Source organism: Salmo salar, chromosome 28 (assembly GCF_965601325.2).
Source record: "Salmo salar chromosome 28, fSalSal1, whole genome shotgun sequence".
In the NCBI taxonomy this organism is placed as follows: domain Eukaryota; kingdom Metazoa; phylum Chordata; class Actinopteri; order Salmoniformes; family Salmonidae; genus Salmo; species Salmo salar.
In genome coordinates, this window is record NC_138318.1 from 32,069,952 (window position 1) to 32,086,692 (window position 16,741).

General features: G+C 43.3%; 2 protein-coding genes across 11 annotated transcripts in view; one reads left to right on the forward strand and one right to left on the reverse strand.

Annotated features, from left to right (window-relative positions):
* Window positions 1-16,741, forward strand: part of LOC106589844 (E3 ubiquitin ligase Rnf157) — a 91,200-nt gene that overhangs the window by 42,642 nt on the left and 31,817 nt on the right. For 6 of the 9 annotated variants that reach the window (XM_014180241.3, XM_014180242.3, XM_014180245.3 and 3 more), the window contains exon 1: window positions 14,514-15,427. The exons of 1 other annotated variant lie outside the window; for it this stretch is intronic. In XM_014180241.3, coding sequence (XP_014035716.1) covers window positions 15,340-15,427 — 88 coding nt within the window. In that variant the 5' untranslated portion in view covers window positions 14,514-15,339. Of the gene's footprint in view, window positions 1-14,513; window positions 15,428-16,741 lie in introns of those variants that run through there. 2 more of the 9 variants (XM_014180238.3, XM_014180239.3) reach the window with 1 other exon arrangement.
* LOC106589849 (serine/arginine-rich splicing factor 2) lies at window positions 10,037-14,304 on the reverse strand. Of its 2 annotated transcripts, XR_001324918.3 has the most exons (4): window positions 13,747-14,304; window positions 12,507-12,813; window positions 11,202-11,298; window positions 10,037-10,608 (listed from the first exon to the last, which is right to left on the reverse strand). XR_001324918.3 is itself a non-coding variant. In XM_014180249.3 (3 exons), exons 1-2 carry the CDS (start codon window positions 14,106-14,108, stop codon window positions 12,540-12,542), a joined length of 636 nt encoding a protein of 211 aa, XP_014035724.1. In that variant the 5' UTR covers window positions 14,109-14,304; the 3' UTR covers window positions 10,037-11,298; window positions 12,507-12,539. The 2 variants fall into 2 exon arrangements, 1 of the variants encoding a protein (XP_014035724.1); XM_014180249.3 differs by having other exon boundaries at window positions 10,037-11,298.

A 16,741-nucleotide genomic window follows, 5' to 3' on the forward strand; every position in this document is an offset into this window, starting at 1 on the left:
GCCTGGGTTTCTGCTGGAGTAAAATGAAGCTGCCCTCCAACACTGATCCAAGGTCTGATTTGTGTTTCTCCCTCAACTCGTTGGGGGTTTTCCTTCTCTTTCTTTCTTTCACCTTGTTTTCGGAGCCCTGGTCAGTCCTAAGTTCCCAGTGGTGCCGTGGATAGAAGTAGCTGCTAAGCAAAATCACCTCACAGACAACACTCACTGACACACACTGACGCTTGGAGAAAGGGAGAGGGACTTTAAGGTAGCAGAGGACACTGGACAGGAGAGCATTATATACTGAGTTGGAAAGACTATTTACAATGGCCGTGTCTGAAATCTGTCTTGTCTACTACATCCGAAATCTACATACTGTGTACTAATCATACTACATAGTATTTAGAACATACTTTTTAGTAAAAATGTATGCAGTAAAGCAACAAAGATGAACATTCTAAGCTCATTCATACTGAGAAGGCGTCGTGTAATACAAAATGGCGCTTGTTCCCCGCCATTCGTTCATTTTGGTAGAGCGCATTCACTATTCGGATAATTAGCTGTTGTCAAACGCATGTGGGTCTCAAAATACTATTGTCTTCCTCAATAGTGTGCAGCTAATTCTACGAGATGAAAAGCTGAAATTAGTATGACATCCTGTCCTTTAAAGTTTACTACATTTTCTAAATCTCACATCCTATAAAACATATTTTGGCATACCCAAAAAGCATACTATTTAGAACGCAAGTATGGCTATTCGGACATGGCCAGTTACTGCTGGTAAGCAGTGGCACTTAAATAAGTGGAAAGAAGAGGAGACTAGGAGAGGAAGCCACGTCAGAGTATTGAGATGCTGTCCAGTCCAGTACAGACCTCTGTTCCTTCTCCAGCTCTTCATCATCTCCATCTGTCTGGTCCGCAGCATCCTGGGGGCGTATTTCATGGGCGCATATTCTGCGTCCACTTCTTCCATATCTGCTAAGAGAAAAGACCACCCCTCAGGGAACTGTAGGTGACCAAAGTCACTTCATGGAATGTCCACCGGCGCTGAGGCAGGATTTGAGTTACAGCACTGTTGGCCAGACTGTCATTGATGATGAGAGAGAGGAAGAGAGAGATGGAAGGAGAAAGTGAGGTTGAGAAACATTGGACTCAGAGCCGGCTCCAGGCACAAGCAGCATAAGTGGTCTCTTAGGACCCCTGACCTTATGGCTTGGTTGTTGCTCTGACATGCACTGGGTCAACTGTGGGACCTTATATAGACATGTGTGTGTGCATTTCCAAATCATGTCCAATCAATGGAATTTACCACAAGTGGACTCCAATCAAGTTGTAGAAACTTCTCAAGGATGATCAATGGTAACAGGATGCACCTGAGCTCAATTTCGAGTCTCAGAGCAAAGGGTCTGAATACTTTTTTAAATACGTTATCTTTTATTTATTTTTTGCTAAATAAATTTTTTTTCTCGCTTTGTCATTATGGGGTATTGTGTGTAGATCGAGGAGGAAAACATTTTTAAAATCAATTTTAGAATAAGGCTGTAACGTAACAAAATGTGGAAAAAGGGAAAGGGTCTGAATACTTTCCGAATGCACCGTATGTTGTGATGCTGAGGTGATTTATGCCAGTCAAAGCTTGTTATGTAAATCAATTATTTCGCTCATGTTTTTGACTTCTCCCTTTATCTGCTAGGTGCTGATCTAGCACTTGACTGTCTGTCTGTCTCACCAAGTCTCCTCTACTCCTCACTATTTATCTTCTCCCCCCATTGCTTTCCCTCTTTATCCCACTCTCTCAGAATGCTACTGACCTGACACCGGATTCTCCCCTTGTGTCACCTTGACACTCCCAAAGGCTTAGGTCCTCTCCCTTTCTCTTTCCCTCCCTTCAAGGTGCTGACACCTTAGTGTTTTTTCTCAGTATCTATGGTGATGCTTTAGTCAGTCAGACACAGTGGACTGGACTGCCACCCATCTTGCACTTCAGAAAATCATGCTGCAAGTAGCGTGTAGGCTACTAGCAGCATGGGCATGGCTAATTAAATTAGAGGTAGTCTACATGTGTGATGTATTGGCCACGGCTCTTGTAGCTTATCTGTGTGATCATGCTTCTACATCTGCATTGCTTGCTGTTTGGGGTTTTAGGCTGGGTTTCTGTACAGCACTTTGAGATATCAGCTGATGTAAGAAGGGCTTTATAAATACATTCGATTGATCATGTAATTTAGTTGGATGTGCAGCAAATATTTTCACATTGGTCCAAAAGCTGCCTATCATGCGCATTACCTGCAATACCTTCCGGACCAAGGTGAGAAACTGTGTATTCTGATACATCAATAATATAATTAAACATAATAGGATAGGCTACTCATACAGAACATTATTTTACCATGCCAGATTTCACATTTTCCTCGTGCGCGCCAGCGTGGATCCTAACTTCAGCAGCGTGGATCCCCTCCTCCCAAACTGTCCTCCTGTCCGCTGCCACCGGATCCGTTATCTTCCCCACGAATCGGCATTCACTGTCCTCCTCCGGTTTGTCCGCAGAGGTTAGCCCCGCTACTGTCCCCTGTTTCTCCGTAAGATTTACCGAGGGTCCTGATTTAACTAATCCAGCTTTCACCTCATCTCTCACGGACTGCGCCAAAGAGCCCTCATCCCCTGAGTGATCTGCTTTGGATGCTGCAAAGCCAGAGGACGAGTCAGCAGCAGTAGTATCGTTGTTACTGAACAATAGCAGGAAACGTGAAGAGAATAGGACATATAAAACTACATTCTATTGTTGTTGACTGACAGTGTGTAGAATATTCGAGTCAGCAAAAGATGATCTGCTTATCATATTGTCTTCTATTTTTGTCTGTAGACTCTACCGCTTAGCCTATACCGGAGAAATACCGTTAAATGAGCCTCTCCCCGGTATTCTCGCTCATGTGGTAGTCATTCTCAGTTTGCCTCCACGCGTCCGGATGGCTTTGTTGCTGTAATATGGTAAAAGATAATACATAGAAAAAAAGATGCGTTATTCTGTATTTTATTTGTACCATCTTTGAAATGCAAGAGAAAGGCCATAATGTATTATTCCAGCCCAGGCGCAATTTAGATTTTGGCCACTAGATGGCAGCAGTGTGTGTGTGCAAAGTTTTAGACTGATCCAATGGACCATTGCATTTCTGTTCAAAATTTTGTATCAAGACTGCCCAAATGTTCTTAATTGGTTTATTAAGAAATGTTCAAGTTCATAACTGTGCACTCTCCTCAAACAATAGCATGGTATTCTTCCACTATAATAGCTACTGTAAATTGGACAGTGCAGTTAGATTAACACAAATTTAAGTTTTCTGCCAATATCCAATATGTCTATGTCCTGGGAAATGTTCTTGTTACTTACAATCTCATACTAATCGCATTAGCCTACGTTAGCTCAACCGTCCTGCGGGGGACCCACCGATCCTGTAGAGGTTATTAAGTACTTTACACCACTAATAAATAAATGCATAGGCATGTGACATGTAAAGACATGTTAGGAGAAACATTTCAAATTCCAATAGCTTTGGCAACACATTTAACGTGTAAGCTCAATATAGCCTTATTGTAGATGCGTCTTATTGTCTTTGGAGAAGCTGTTGCCCAATCCTTCATGGAATGGATGGCTGATGTCATCGCCTTATCTGTTGCTTCTTCAAAACCAGTTTCAAACTTAGTGTAAAAAGTATGCAGTATGAATGCAGTAAGTATGCAACTCTGCCACAGCTTTGATTTCTGTCTGTAAATGAAAAGGTCTCTACAAATAAAATGTATTATTCATTATTATTATTATTACAGACATTTAGTCACAGATTACATTGCAAGCCACACATGTGCACACACAGGGGAGACGACAAAATCCAGAATTGACACAATGATGACGCCATTACTTGTATCAAATACAGTGTTTATTGCTTTGAATGGTATTTAAAAGTAATAAACAGCAGAAGCCGTGTTGAAGTATCTAACGTACATGTTTGTGTTCGCACCAATGATGTGTTTGTTCAAACAGAGGGGTCTAGAGGGAAAGGGTGCTCCATAGGAAAGGGTGAGATAAGGATACGGCCGAGGCAAGGCAAGGAATAGCTGAAAGGAGTAAGATCTGTCCAGATAAGTGTTTGATGTGAGGCTTGCTGAAACTGTTGGCTTTCATGGGTGTGTACGGTATAAGAACCTCAGATTTTACCAGACCAATCAAATCACTCAGGCCCAACTATCCAAAGCCTGATTAGCTATCACCTCAGAATCTTTAGAGAAGAGTATGTGCCTCAAAATAGAGTGGACCTTTGAAACAACACCCCCTTTGAAACCCAGTGGACCGTGTGAATGCACCTTGGTCTTGATTGTCAGTTTTATGTGGGATTAACATAGAGTAGAGTTAGACGTAGTACAGTCGACTGTGAGTAGACTAGGGGTTTAGATGGAGTAGAGTTGCTCCTCCATGTCTCCCTCTGACATCTCCCCAAACATCTCCTGGTTCTCCTTCAGCAGCTGGAAGATGGCTGCCAGCTGCTCCCGTTGCACCCTGGGAAAATCACAAAGGTTTACGAATCTGAGTGTCCACTCTGCTGCCCTCACCTGGCCAAGGAAAAAGATAAAACACATTGGGACAGGCTGGTTTATAAACGTCAATTCTGGTCTACATTCATGCACAGATGGTTAACGACAACTGGTTTATGATGAAAGTACAGAACCTAGGTCAGCAAAGCTAGATGATGGTACAGCCCAGACAGAAAAAGCTATACGGACACTACTTACTACTTACCTGCAAACTGACATTTCATTTCAGAATCGGTTAAAATTAGGTTACGTTTTAGATTTTGGTTATTTGTTTTGCAGGTCAGCAGTGTATTTATAGTCTCTCCCAGCACAGCCCAACTCAGCTAAGCGCAGCATGGAGAAACACAACCAACACAGAACAGTGAATATGGTGTGAGTAAAATGGCCAATTAATTGTTTAATTTTGATTAGCACACAAGCAAGCCAGTTGCAAACTAACTAGCAAAAAGAGTTTGGTGATGCAGTGTAGCACTCACTGGGGAATTGCTATCTGAGTTGTATTAAATGGGGGAAATGTCATCTGGCCTGCAGTCTGAGGTGATCACTAGAGACACACAGGTGACTGTTAGGTCCCAGTCAACACCTTTACCTACCATTGGGAAACACCTGATTTGTACTTAACACCTGGGAACCATGGCAATGGCCTCAGGGGAGCTGGGGAGATGGAGCAGGGAAGGGGAAGGGGCTGCGTCCATGTGGTGTTGTAGGGATGAAGGATATGGGACGGGTCCTTGAAGGCAGCAGTGTCTGCTGGTCTCTCGAGGAATGGAGTTGCGACATCTGGTATAAGTGTAAGGCCAGGGGACTAGATGGTAGGTTACTAGATGGTAGGTCACAAGATGATGGTAGGTCACTAGATGATGGTCGGTCACTAGATGATGGTAGGTCACTAGATGATGGTCGGTCACTAGATGATGGTAGGTCACTAGATGATGGTAGGTCACCAGATGATGGTAGGTCACTAGATGGTAGGACACTAGATGATGGTAGGTCACTAGATGGTGGTAGGTCACTAGATGATGGTAGGTCACTAGATGATGGTCGGTCACTAGATGATGGTAGGTCACTAGATGATGGTAGGACACTAGATGATGGTAGGTCACTAGATGATGGTAGGTCACTAGATGATGGTAGGTCACTAGATGATGGTAGGTCACCAGATGATGGTAGGTCACTAGATGGTAGGACACTAGATGATGGTAGGTCACTAGATGGTGGTAGGTCACTAGATGGTGGTAGGTCACTAGATGGTGGTAGGTCACTAGATGGTGGTAGGTCGATAGATGGTGGTAGGTCACTAGACGATGGTAGGTCACTAGACGATGCTAGGTCACTACACGATGGTATGTCACCAGATGATGGTAGGTCACTAGATGATGGTAAGCATGGCACATCCATCAGTTTTAGCATGGTCAGGCAATGACGACCCTAATGAATTAGGGCAAATCATATGTTCATACTTTACCATGCTTTTACTACAACCCCTGTCTGCCTGCATGTCTGTCTGTCTGTCCGATCGGCTTACAGAGAGGTAAAGTCAGTGGTGAACTCTACCCTGCAGAAATAGAGAGCAGGATACAGATGTTACAGACAGACACCAGGCCTGGGTGGGTCTCTGAATACAGATGTTACAGACAGACACCAGGCCTGGTTGAGTCTCTGAATACAAAGCCTGGGTTTCTGCTGGAGTAAAATGAAGCTGCCCTCCAACACTGATCCAAGGTCTGATTTGTGTTTCTCCCTCAACTCGTTGGGGGTTTTCCTTCTCTTTCTTTCTTTCACCTTGTTTTCGGAGCCCTGGTCAGTCCTAAGTTCCCAGTGGTGCCGTGGATAGAAGTAGCTGCTAAGCAAAATCACCTCACAGACAACACTCACTGACACACACTGACGCTTGGAGAAAGGGAGAGGGACTTTAAGGTAGCAGAGGACACTGGACAGGAGAGCATTATATACTGAGTTGGAAAGACTATTTACAATGGCCGTGTCTGAAATCTGTCTTGTCTACTACATCCGAAATCTACATACTGTGTACTAATCATACTACATAGTATTTAGAACATACTTTTTAGTAAAAATGTATGCAGTAAAGCAACAAAGATGAACATTCTAAGCTCATTCATACTGAGAAGGCGTCGTGTAATACAAAATGGCGCTTGTTCCCCGCCATTCGTTCATTTTGGTAGAGCGCATTCACTATTCGGATAATTAGCTGTTGTCAAACGCATGTGGGTCTCAAAATACTATTGTCTTCCTCAATAGTGTGCAGCTAATTCTACGAGATGAAAAGCTGAAATTAGTATGACATCCTGTCCTTTAAAGTTTACTACATTTTCTAAATCTCACATCCTATAAAACATATTTTGGCATACCCAAAAAGCATACTATTTAGAACGCAAGTATGGCTATTCGGACATGGCCAGTTACTGCTGGTAAGCAGTGGCACTTAAATAAGTGGAAAGAAGAGGAGACTAGGAGAGGAAGCCACGTCAGAGTATTGAGATGCTGTCCAGTCCAGTACAGACCTCTGTTCCTTCTCCAGCTCTTCATCATCTCCATCTGTCTGGTCCGCAGCATCCTGGGGGCGTATTTCATGGGCGCATATTCTGCGTCCACTTCTTCCATATCTGCTAAGAGAAAAGACCACCCCTCAGGGAACTGTAGGTGACCAAAGTCACTTCATGGAATGTCCACCGGCGCTGAGGCAGGATTTGAGTTACAGCACTGTTGGCCAGACTGTCATTGATGATGAGAGAGAGGAAGAGAGAGATGGAAGGAGAAAGTGAGGTTGAGAAACATTGGACTCAGAGCCGGCTCCAGGCACAAGCAGCATAAGTGGTCTCTTAGGACCCCTGACCTTATGGCTTGGTTGTTGCTCTGACATGCACTGGGTCAACTGTGGGACCTTATATAGACATGTGTGTGTGCATTTCCAAATCATGTCCAATCAATGGAATTTACCACAAGTGGACTCCAATCAAGTTGTAGAAACTTCTCAAGGATGATCAATGGTAACAGGATGCACCTGAGCTCAATTTCGAGTCTCAGAGCAAAGGGTCTGAATACTTTTTTAAATACGTTATCTTTTATTTATTTTTTGCTAAATAAAATTTTTTTCTCGCTTTGTCATTATGGGGTATTGTGTGTAGATCGAGGAGGAAAACATTTTTTAAATCAATTTTAGAATAAGGCTGTAACGTAACAAAATGTGGAAAAAGGGAAAGGGTCTGAATACTTTCCGAATGCACCGTATGTTGTGATGCTGAGGTGATTTATGCCAGTCAAAGCTTGTTATGTAAATCAATTATTTCGCTCATGTTTTTGACTTCTCCCTTTATCTGCTAGGTGCTGATCTAGCACTTGACTGTCTGTCTGTCTCACCAAGTCTCCTCTACTCCTCACTATTTATCTTCTCCCACCATTGCTTTCCCTCTTTATCCCACTCTCTCAGAATGCTACTGACCTGACACCGGATTCTCCCCTTGTGTCACCTTGACACTCCCAAAGGCTTAGGTCCTCTCCCTTTCTCTTTCCCTCCCTTCAAGGTGCTGACACCTTAGTGTTTTTTCTCAGTATCTATGGTGATGCTTTAGTCAGTCAGACTTAACTAAGCTGTCATCACTGCCTTGATGACAGCTTTGCGCACCCTTGGCATTGGGTGTGTGCCACTCCGGTGCTTGTTGACAACATGGTTGGAGCTGTGAAGATTGTTAGATTTGAGAAGGGTCAGTGGGAAATATTTTCATTTGTTTAACACTTTTGGTTTCATGATCCCATGTGTTATTTCATAGTTTGTCTTCACTATTATTCTATAATGCAGAAAATAGTTTAAAAAAAAATAAGAAAATCCCTTGAATGAGGTATATCCAAACCTTTGACTGGAACTGTACATCTTTTCCATTAAATATATGTTCACATTTTCAAACTAGTTTTCATTAGGAAGGCAGATTTTTATTTTACTAGGCAAGTCAGTTAAGAACAAATTCTTATTTTCAATGACAGCCTAGGAATAGTGGGTTAACTGCCTTGTTCAGGGGCAGAACGACAGATTTTGACCTTGTCAGCTCGGGATTCGATCTTGCAACCTTTCTGTTACTAGTCCAACGCTCTAACGCTTAGGCTACCTGCCGCAGATGAAGTGTTATCAAAAGCAATTTATTTTTCACGTGAATACACAATCCTACTCATTACTCCACGTGCCTATGATGCTTTCAAGACAACTGGGGAAAAAACTAGGTTAAATCATATCAGTGATCTTCAGGTCACAAAGTTGGAGCTCAAGAAAGATTCCTGAGATTGACTTGGAATTCTGAGTTGTATGACTGCCCCCCAGTTCCCATGAATGCACTGAAGTCAGAGATTCTCTAAGTTCCCAGTTGTTTTGAACGTGGCAATATGTGGTTAGCTGATGTTAAATACCTATCCAGGCGTCGTAAGATCCGGCAGGCGTCAGCAATGCCTGGGCAGAGGAACATGACGTGGTTAGCTGTTACATAAAATACCCAAGGCGGTGCACGTTTGGTTTTTTGCCCTAACACTACACAGCTGAGATCTGTTAGGCGTCAGTGACGCCTGGACGCTTTAGGAAAGCTTGACCCTAGCAGCACCAAAACACAGGGACTGAGTATTGGGTGACCATTACGTTGCAAGCTTCTCACTTACACGTAGCTCTTTCAGTGGACAGTGAGCATGGCATACTTTTGACTGAGAAAATACCCTATGGGTATAGAGCAGAGGGTTTGAAATTTGACTAAGGTCCAGAGCCTGCTCGTTTCCTGTTCTACATGATCATTCATTGCACCCACCTAGTGTGCCAGGTTGAAAGCACTGGATTATAAAGCAATGGCACTAACTGATGTCCTGATCTGTTTGAGTCGAGGGGTATGCAGTGGTTCTCAAACCTCTCCTCATAAACCAAGACGGTTCAGTTATGTTGTAGCCCCGATATTAGCTTACCTGGGTCACCTAGTCAAGAGCTTGATAATGAGTTGACAAGTAAAAATCAGGTGTGCTAGCGCTGGAATAGCTCAAATACATAGAACAGATGGAGGTCCCACAGGAAAGGTTTGAGAAGCAGTGTCAAGAACTGGCTTGTGCACAGTAAAGGAATGGGTCTCACAAATGTCTCTTACGTACATAAGAGGTCTGTAAACCTATAGACTTTGTGTTTAATGGAAGATGAGCAAAGAGGAGTGCTGATGCCCATAATAAAGCAGCCACATATTTGGTAAATATGGCCATCAGCTTCATTCAAGGTGTAACAATACATTCATTGACTAAACAATATTACAAACATGTTTTCCCCGTTTTCAGAAGTGTAGAATTGCTAAAACTGTAGTATGCCGTAACAACTCATGAGGAATCTAGTTTGAAAATCACTTAATAGGTATTGGCTAGCTGTGAAGGAGCCAAGTCACCATTACCGATGGGCTCAAGGGCTGTTAGGGCAGATCTCATAACAAAATAATGAATCAAATTATCCACAAATGTTTATTAGCATTCACCTAAAGCAGTTACAAGACATTTGGGAGGGTACACACAGATTCATTTGTTAAGCTAGTGGAATGCCCTTCATCAAACCCTCCACTATCGAGCCATAAGACCCTTCCATCAACAATGTACAACCAGCTCACAACAGAGGGACTAAACCAGTTGGAGGGGGGTTTGGGATAGCCTGGTGGAACATGCTTGATCGAACAAACGTTAAAACGCAGCGATCAGGCTGGTTCCACCAGGCTAGGGTTGGGATAGAGAGAATGGGAAAGAGGAGTGTATTTGTACATCAGGAATGGGAAGAGACCATATGAGAACAACACATGGGGAGAGATGGCGTGATCAGATCTACCACCACAGCTGTGATTGACTCTTACAAACCAGAACAAGGCAAACGGCAGCAGTAGCACCAAGACGAGCGCCGGGCGACAACTGCACCGGGCACTCACAGGGTACCGCAACACCCCCGCCAGCCACTGCACTGCCACCTCACCATCAGCACTGCATCGCACCTTAACAGCTAACCAGCAATACTCAACTGCTACACAACTGCGCCTAATGCACAAAAGATAACAAGAGAGGAGGGTTAGAATTCACAGGAAAGCAAACTTATAACAGAGAAACGGCAAGAAAAAAAAAAAAAAGGATCTTGTATACATACGTAATGCAAAAAAGTAAAATAGCCACTGATGGCAGGTTAACCAATTACATAACACGTAACATTCAATACAATATTGGCTTATTATTGTTCCTTTTCATTTCCCTCTACACATTACTGGTTTTGCTTAGAAAATAATGGAAAATATTTAGGGACTAGTCACTCTCCCTTTGCTAAAATCAACTCTGCAAAAGAAAAAAACACCGTTAACTCATTAAAAAAAAACAATCTGTCTGTAGAGAATAAAAGACTACTAAATAATTAGAAAAGCTGTAGCTACTTCACCATAAAATGTTTTATTAACAAGATCAAATCAAAATTGCAACAAACCAGCACTAACAATAAGACAAAATCCAGTATTCACCTCACAAAACCTATAAACATGTCCTCTACTCTAGTCATGGGAGTTACATTGCCTTGGTAAATATACAGTAGAGTCTTTCTGGGCAACTGAAACCAAATAAATCATTTTAGACCAAGTCGCAATAACCTTTTGGTCAGTATTCTGTGGGGCATAGAGAGGTGTCCACTGGCAGACTTATGATCTGGTTGGCGTCCGCAGAGAAGAAGTCTCCATCGTATCTCACCTGGAAAGAAAAAACAAGCTGTGTTGGTGGCGGTCAAATGATACGCTGCTAGTTTGAGAACAGTTGATTGTCTAGTTGTGTCAATCTAAAGTCAAATGTACAGATGGACCATTCCATCGAGGACTTGTCGGTTTGTTTTTAAATGGCGATTTAACATGTCAATTGTCCATGTTACTGGTATAGAACTGACCCTTTCCCTTGTGGGTAGGAAATAAGTTCCCAACAGCGTCAGTCCCGGTTGGTCGTCTTCACACTCCAAGGGCCCCCAACCCAAAGCTACCTCTCAATACCACAATGTTTTGCTTATTTTTTACTCAGGCATTTATTGGACAACAAACCTTGGGGTCCTCCCTCCTTCACCAGTGAGACCACAGACACAGCGGTACAGCCAGCAGAATTCTGTCTGTGGTCCTGTGAAAGTTCCGTACCTCACCACCACCTCACACCTCACCAACTGACAGCACGGACCACGCGTCGCCATTGACGACCTGCTCCATAGCAACCGCCATCGCACCCACCAACTCAGCAACAGGCAGGTCACATGGGCGGGTCGCGTCACACCACACTAACTGCTCTCACACTGCCATCTCTGCCACACCCCCACCTCTCTGTTTGACAAGAGGACCGCAGCTTGGAGGAGAGAATTCCACATTTAGGTAAACGAATGTTTGATTTTAGCACCCCGCCATAAATATAGCATCTCAAAAATAATAAGCCCATTTTATAAATATTGTAAACAATTTTAGCCTACTTTACTTCTGACCTTCCATGTAGATAAAATCCTAATGTTGGCTGATGTGTCAGTTTGATTGGATGTAAAACATTGGTAGACACCCACACACTTGAATAAAAGCATTCAAGTGTACAGATATCCAGCTTTATTTCGTGACTTTACTTTTGTACCCTGCAACTGCATGTTACTTGATGTGTGCACTACGTTCTGAACTGGTTCTAAAACCTAGTTTACAATCGTACAGTTTCCCCTGCAACAACCCAGGGTCAGGATTCTGCAGTCTTGACTGGTACGCTGCAACGCTGGTGACTAAACAAGACTAAAATGTCACACTCAATATCAGAGACTGTCAAGGCTGCAGAAGACTGTCCAACTGCATCTTAACTTAAAACCTACCCTGTAGTCTCTCCTACACGAACCAAACCATCCTTACATATATGTGATGGTCACACCCCTTCTCCCCTTCCTTGTGTACCGTTTTAATGGCTCCAGGTTGGAGCTGATGTTACTAGGAGTCGGTTCCGTTGTCCTCGGGGGACTTGGGCCTGCTCTTGGACGTCGACCTGGATTTGGAGCCTCTGTTGGAAGCCGGGCTGCGGGAGCGGGACCTGGAAGCACCACGGGATCTCGATCGAGATGGGGACTTGCTCTTGCGGGGGGTGCGGGACTTAGAACGGGATCTAGAGTAGGAACGAGACCGGGAGCGGCTGTAGTCACGGCCACGGGAGCGGCTCCTGCTCCGGGAACGACTGCGTCTGCGCCGACGGGGGCTGGCCGAACGACTGGGGGGAGAAACATGGACAAATCTTTACCTAGAGAAATGAACTGCAACGCGGGTTAAACAAGTCCCTATCCTCTTGCAACTCACAAACTCAACTGAAAACATGGTACCTAGCTCTTTACAAAAAGTAAAACTACGTCGCTAGACAAAAACCCATGCATATGCTTAACTTCCCAGCCAGTTAGCTTTAGTTTAAAGTAGCGGTCCAGTGAAAAACAATTTCAATTTAAATAAAACACCCAGGTCGAAATGTATTGTTTAATTAAATAATTTAGTAATGACTCAAATTGCAATCATTTTAATTGGCAGTAAGAAACTGCTAGCCATTGGCTGCTAACAGCAGAGAACTGGTAACTAAGTCGCAAGCACAAACAGGGCCTCTAGTGGCGAAAGTAAGAACAGTCGAAATTGCAGTCAGGATTTATTTTTATTTTAGAGACATACGTTACTAAACCAAAATAAACCTAGCAGAGTATGTACATGATAAGTGCAGGAGACTACAAAATGTATAAAAATGTTGTAAGTGAATGCTGTAATTAAACAATTAACTAAGCAAATGAGAAAAACCCGTGTACATTAAGGAAATAGACACCTGGCTCAAATAAATGCCATCTCTAATAAACGCCTGTTGTTTTCAGTGATTTTAGCAAATAAACGCACGGGTTACTAATTTAAGTTTTACGGTACTTAATTACCTTTTTTTTAAGGAAAATTACTTCAAATATTACATAGAAATGTGCAAACACTGGACTTTAATCTTGGTTAACCCATAATTAAAAGGTGTAATTGCTCAACGTTTGTAACGTCGTTAGATCTGTACAACAAAAGATTAGCTTTGACTGAACTTGGCCAGTTACGTCATCGTTGCTGTAGTTACTAACAATTGCTAGTTAGGATGTTTTTTTTTTATTCAAACTGAACATCAATAACTTACCTCCTGCTCCTGCGACCGTAGCCTCCGTGCCTCCTTGGGGGTCCACCGCCGCCTCGGCGCCCGAAGTGAGAGTCTGGTGGACGGCCATAGCGCGCCATCTGGACTCGCAGTTCCCGCCCGTCAAGCAAGGCCCCGTCCATCGCGTCCATTGCGTCTTCAGCGTCGCGGTTATCGTGGAACCGCACGAAAGCGAACCCGCGGCTCTCCTTGGTGTACCGATCGCGGGGGATGTAAACGTCTCCCACCCGGCCGTACTTCTCGAAAACTCGTCGTAGTGTCTCAGGAGAGGTTCGGTAGGTGAGATTGTCCACTTTGAGCGAGGTCATACCCTCGACATCGGGCGGGGGCCTTCCGTAGCTCATCTCTGCTCCTCAATATGAAACAGCCAGACGATTAAAAATCGAAAACAGACAATTTGGGACTTGTTTTCCGATGAAAATCGTTATTTTTTTGTTGTGAAATTCGATGTTGTTTTGCCGATTTCCAGGTCTACCTCACACACCGTTCTCTCAACTCGTTGCACGTGAAATGGCGGCGCCAGAGCTTCCTTTTTCTGTGTGTGCGGGTTCAGAACTACTCCCAGTACGGTACAGCGCCCCATACAGGACTGGAGTAGTACAACACTTAACGCTCACTGATCATGTCAAGGTGGAAATAGCAACATTGTTCAAGTGTATTTTACGCCTGCTACGTTAGGTTATACAAAACAAAAACATACAGTTTGCACATTATAGGCTGCAACGCTGTAGCTATCTAGCCAACGTGGTATGTTATCAGTTTCTCATATTGTTTTATCACTGTTCAGTTCAGATACAAGCCTATACTTGCCAAATTGCCTATCAATAATTATCCGTGTAGCCTAAATTCTCTATTTCAGTCCAAATTTCAAAGACCCATTTTAATTTTATAGATATAATTACGCAGCTCTGCATGTCGTTGTAACAGTCACTATACATTGAATTATTAAGCCATCATCTGCTGCAGCATTGCAGTGATTCGTTCCCACATTTGGGGAAGGTCACGTTATAGCGAACCGGGAGCTGCCTGCCTGCTGAATTGTACTGCGCAAAACCCATAGTCCGGATTTGTGCCTGACGTCATGGGTAGCCACCATTAGATTCGTTCTTTGACAGTTGGAGCACCGAGAGTCCAAGCACAGATAGCCATCAGCATCCCCGCACGGCCTTGCAAACGGGAGAGAACAAACAGAAAAGATGTCGAGTGGACCGTTATACGGCGCTACATAGGGAGAGACCTCGTTTTCCTCCTCAAAGCGGCCCCGAAAAGCGCTGCAGTGGAGAGGAGAATGCGTCGCTAAGTGAATGGATACATAGCTTTGCTGTTAAAGGGACGCAGTTGTTGCTTTTCTGCCTCTACACAAACAGTGACAGTCCCACGGGGCTTTGGATAAAGCAGCAATAACAACAACTAATCCCCAGAACGAGCACAACAACTAGGCTACGTCTGATACCGGCAGGGAACCAAGGACATAAACCAAGAATAACAATGGAAACGGCAGACAATAGAGATTTTTGAGAATAGCGAATGTTTTCTTGGTATGTACGTTAATTTCAGCTTTAATTTTCTGTGGAAATGGGAGCTTTGACCAGCAGACAAAATGCAGGAGTGGAAGAGGTCGATATACCGTCCAACTCGGTGTACCGCTATCCACCGAAATCTGGTAAGTGGTGCCAGTGCCTCATAGGCGACAGCACACTCATGAATAGGACCGAACCTAGCCTGGAAACCCCACATTGAATTCTATGTCAGGCATAAATGAGTTTACCAGGATAGTTTCCTGTCATGAGTTGTACAAGCCAGATTGTTGAATATAATTATATTTTAAAGGCCCGTTGCAGTCAAAAACATGATTTTTCTCGTGTTTTATATACATTTCCATAATATGAGGTAGGAATAATAAGGTGAAATTGTGAACATGATGATATACCCTTTGTGGTGTAAGAGCTGTTTGAAAATACCGCCTGAAATTTCAACCTGTTTTGGTGGGATGGAGTTTTGGCCTTCCATGGTTAAATCACCATGTGTTAAATTCACTAATAGACCAGTAAGAAAGAGAGTTCCAAACCTGTCTGCCAATAATATCTAATTTTCAGTTTTCCCCTCCCCTCTCAGACCACTCCCCAAATTCTTGCTTGAGAAATTGCTCTTGCTAAGAAGCTCTTTTTGTTTGTTTTTGACCATTTTAGTTGAGACCAATCATAGTAAGGTACTTAATTGTTACCTAGACAATATTTTATATTAAAGCGTCCACTTACATTTTTCAAATGACTGATTTAAAATCTGTTTATTTATGGCCCTGTAAATCGAACCCTGCCCTTATGCCAGGTTGAAGATACAACATGAGAGGTAACAGATGTGTGTGTGGAGGACGGTTGATATCCAAGGACACACAGACAGCCAGTGTAACTAGACTCCCTGCCTGCCATTCTACTGCATCTGAATCTCTGGCAGCAGGTCCTTTAGATTATGTAGTGGAGTGTGTCTGGCTGCAGGTCCTTAGATTATGTAGAGGAGTGTGTCTGGCTTTGTCACTGGTTATGTTAAAAAAAGGGCACCCTTCTTAACTGCGCTACTTCTGACCAGGGCCCATCGTTCACTATGGGTATAGGGTGCCATTCCAGACTCAAACCCTGTTTCTGGCTATCCTTATAGTGCAAAGGGAAAGGATCACTGCCGCTACCTCGCTCTCCAACTAAGGTGCATAAATTTAAGCACAAACTGAAGAAGAGTGGCTATTCAGCAACACTTGGAGGACAATGAAATTAAATAAATAAATAAAAAATCTTTATTGTTAATACCCATCCTCCCAAATGATCTGCATTCAGTTTGGATTCTCATACGCATACTTTCATCCAGCGGCGCAAATTTGGTTTTAGAAGTGGGAGGGACATCATTTTTATAATATTTTTAAAAATCCAGCTGGATAAACACTCCAAAACAGTTTACCTGACCGCTTGGAGGCATCAACATGGTC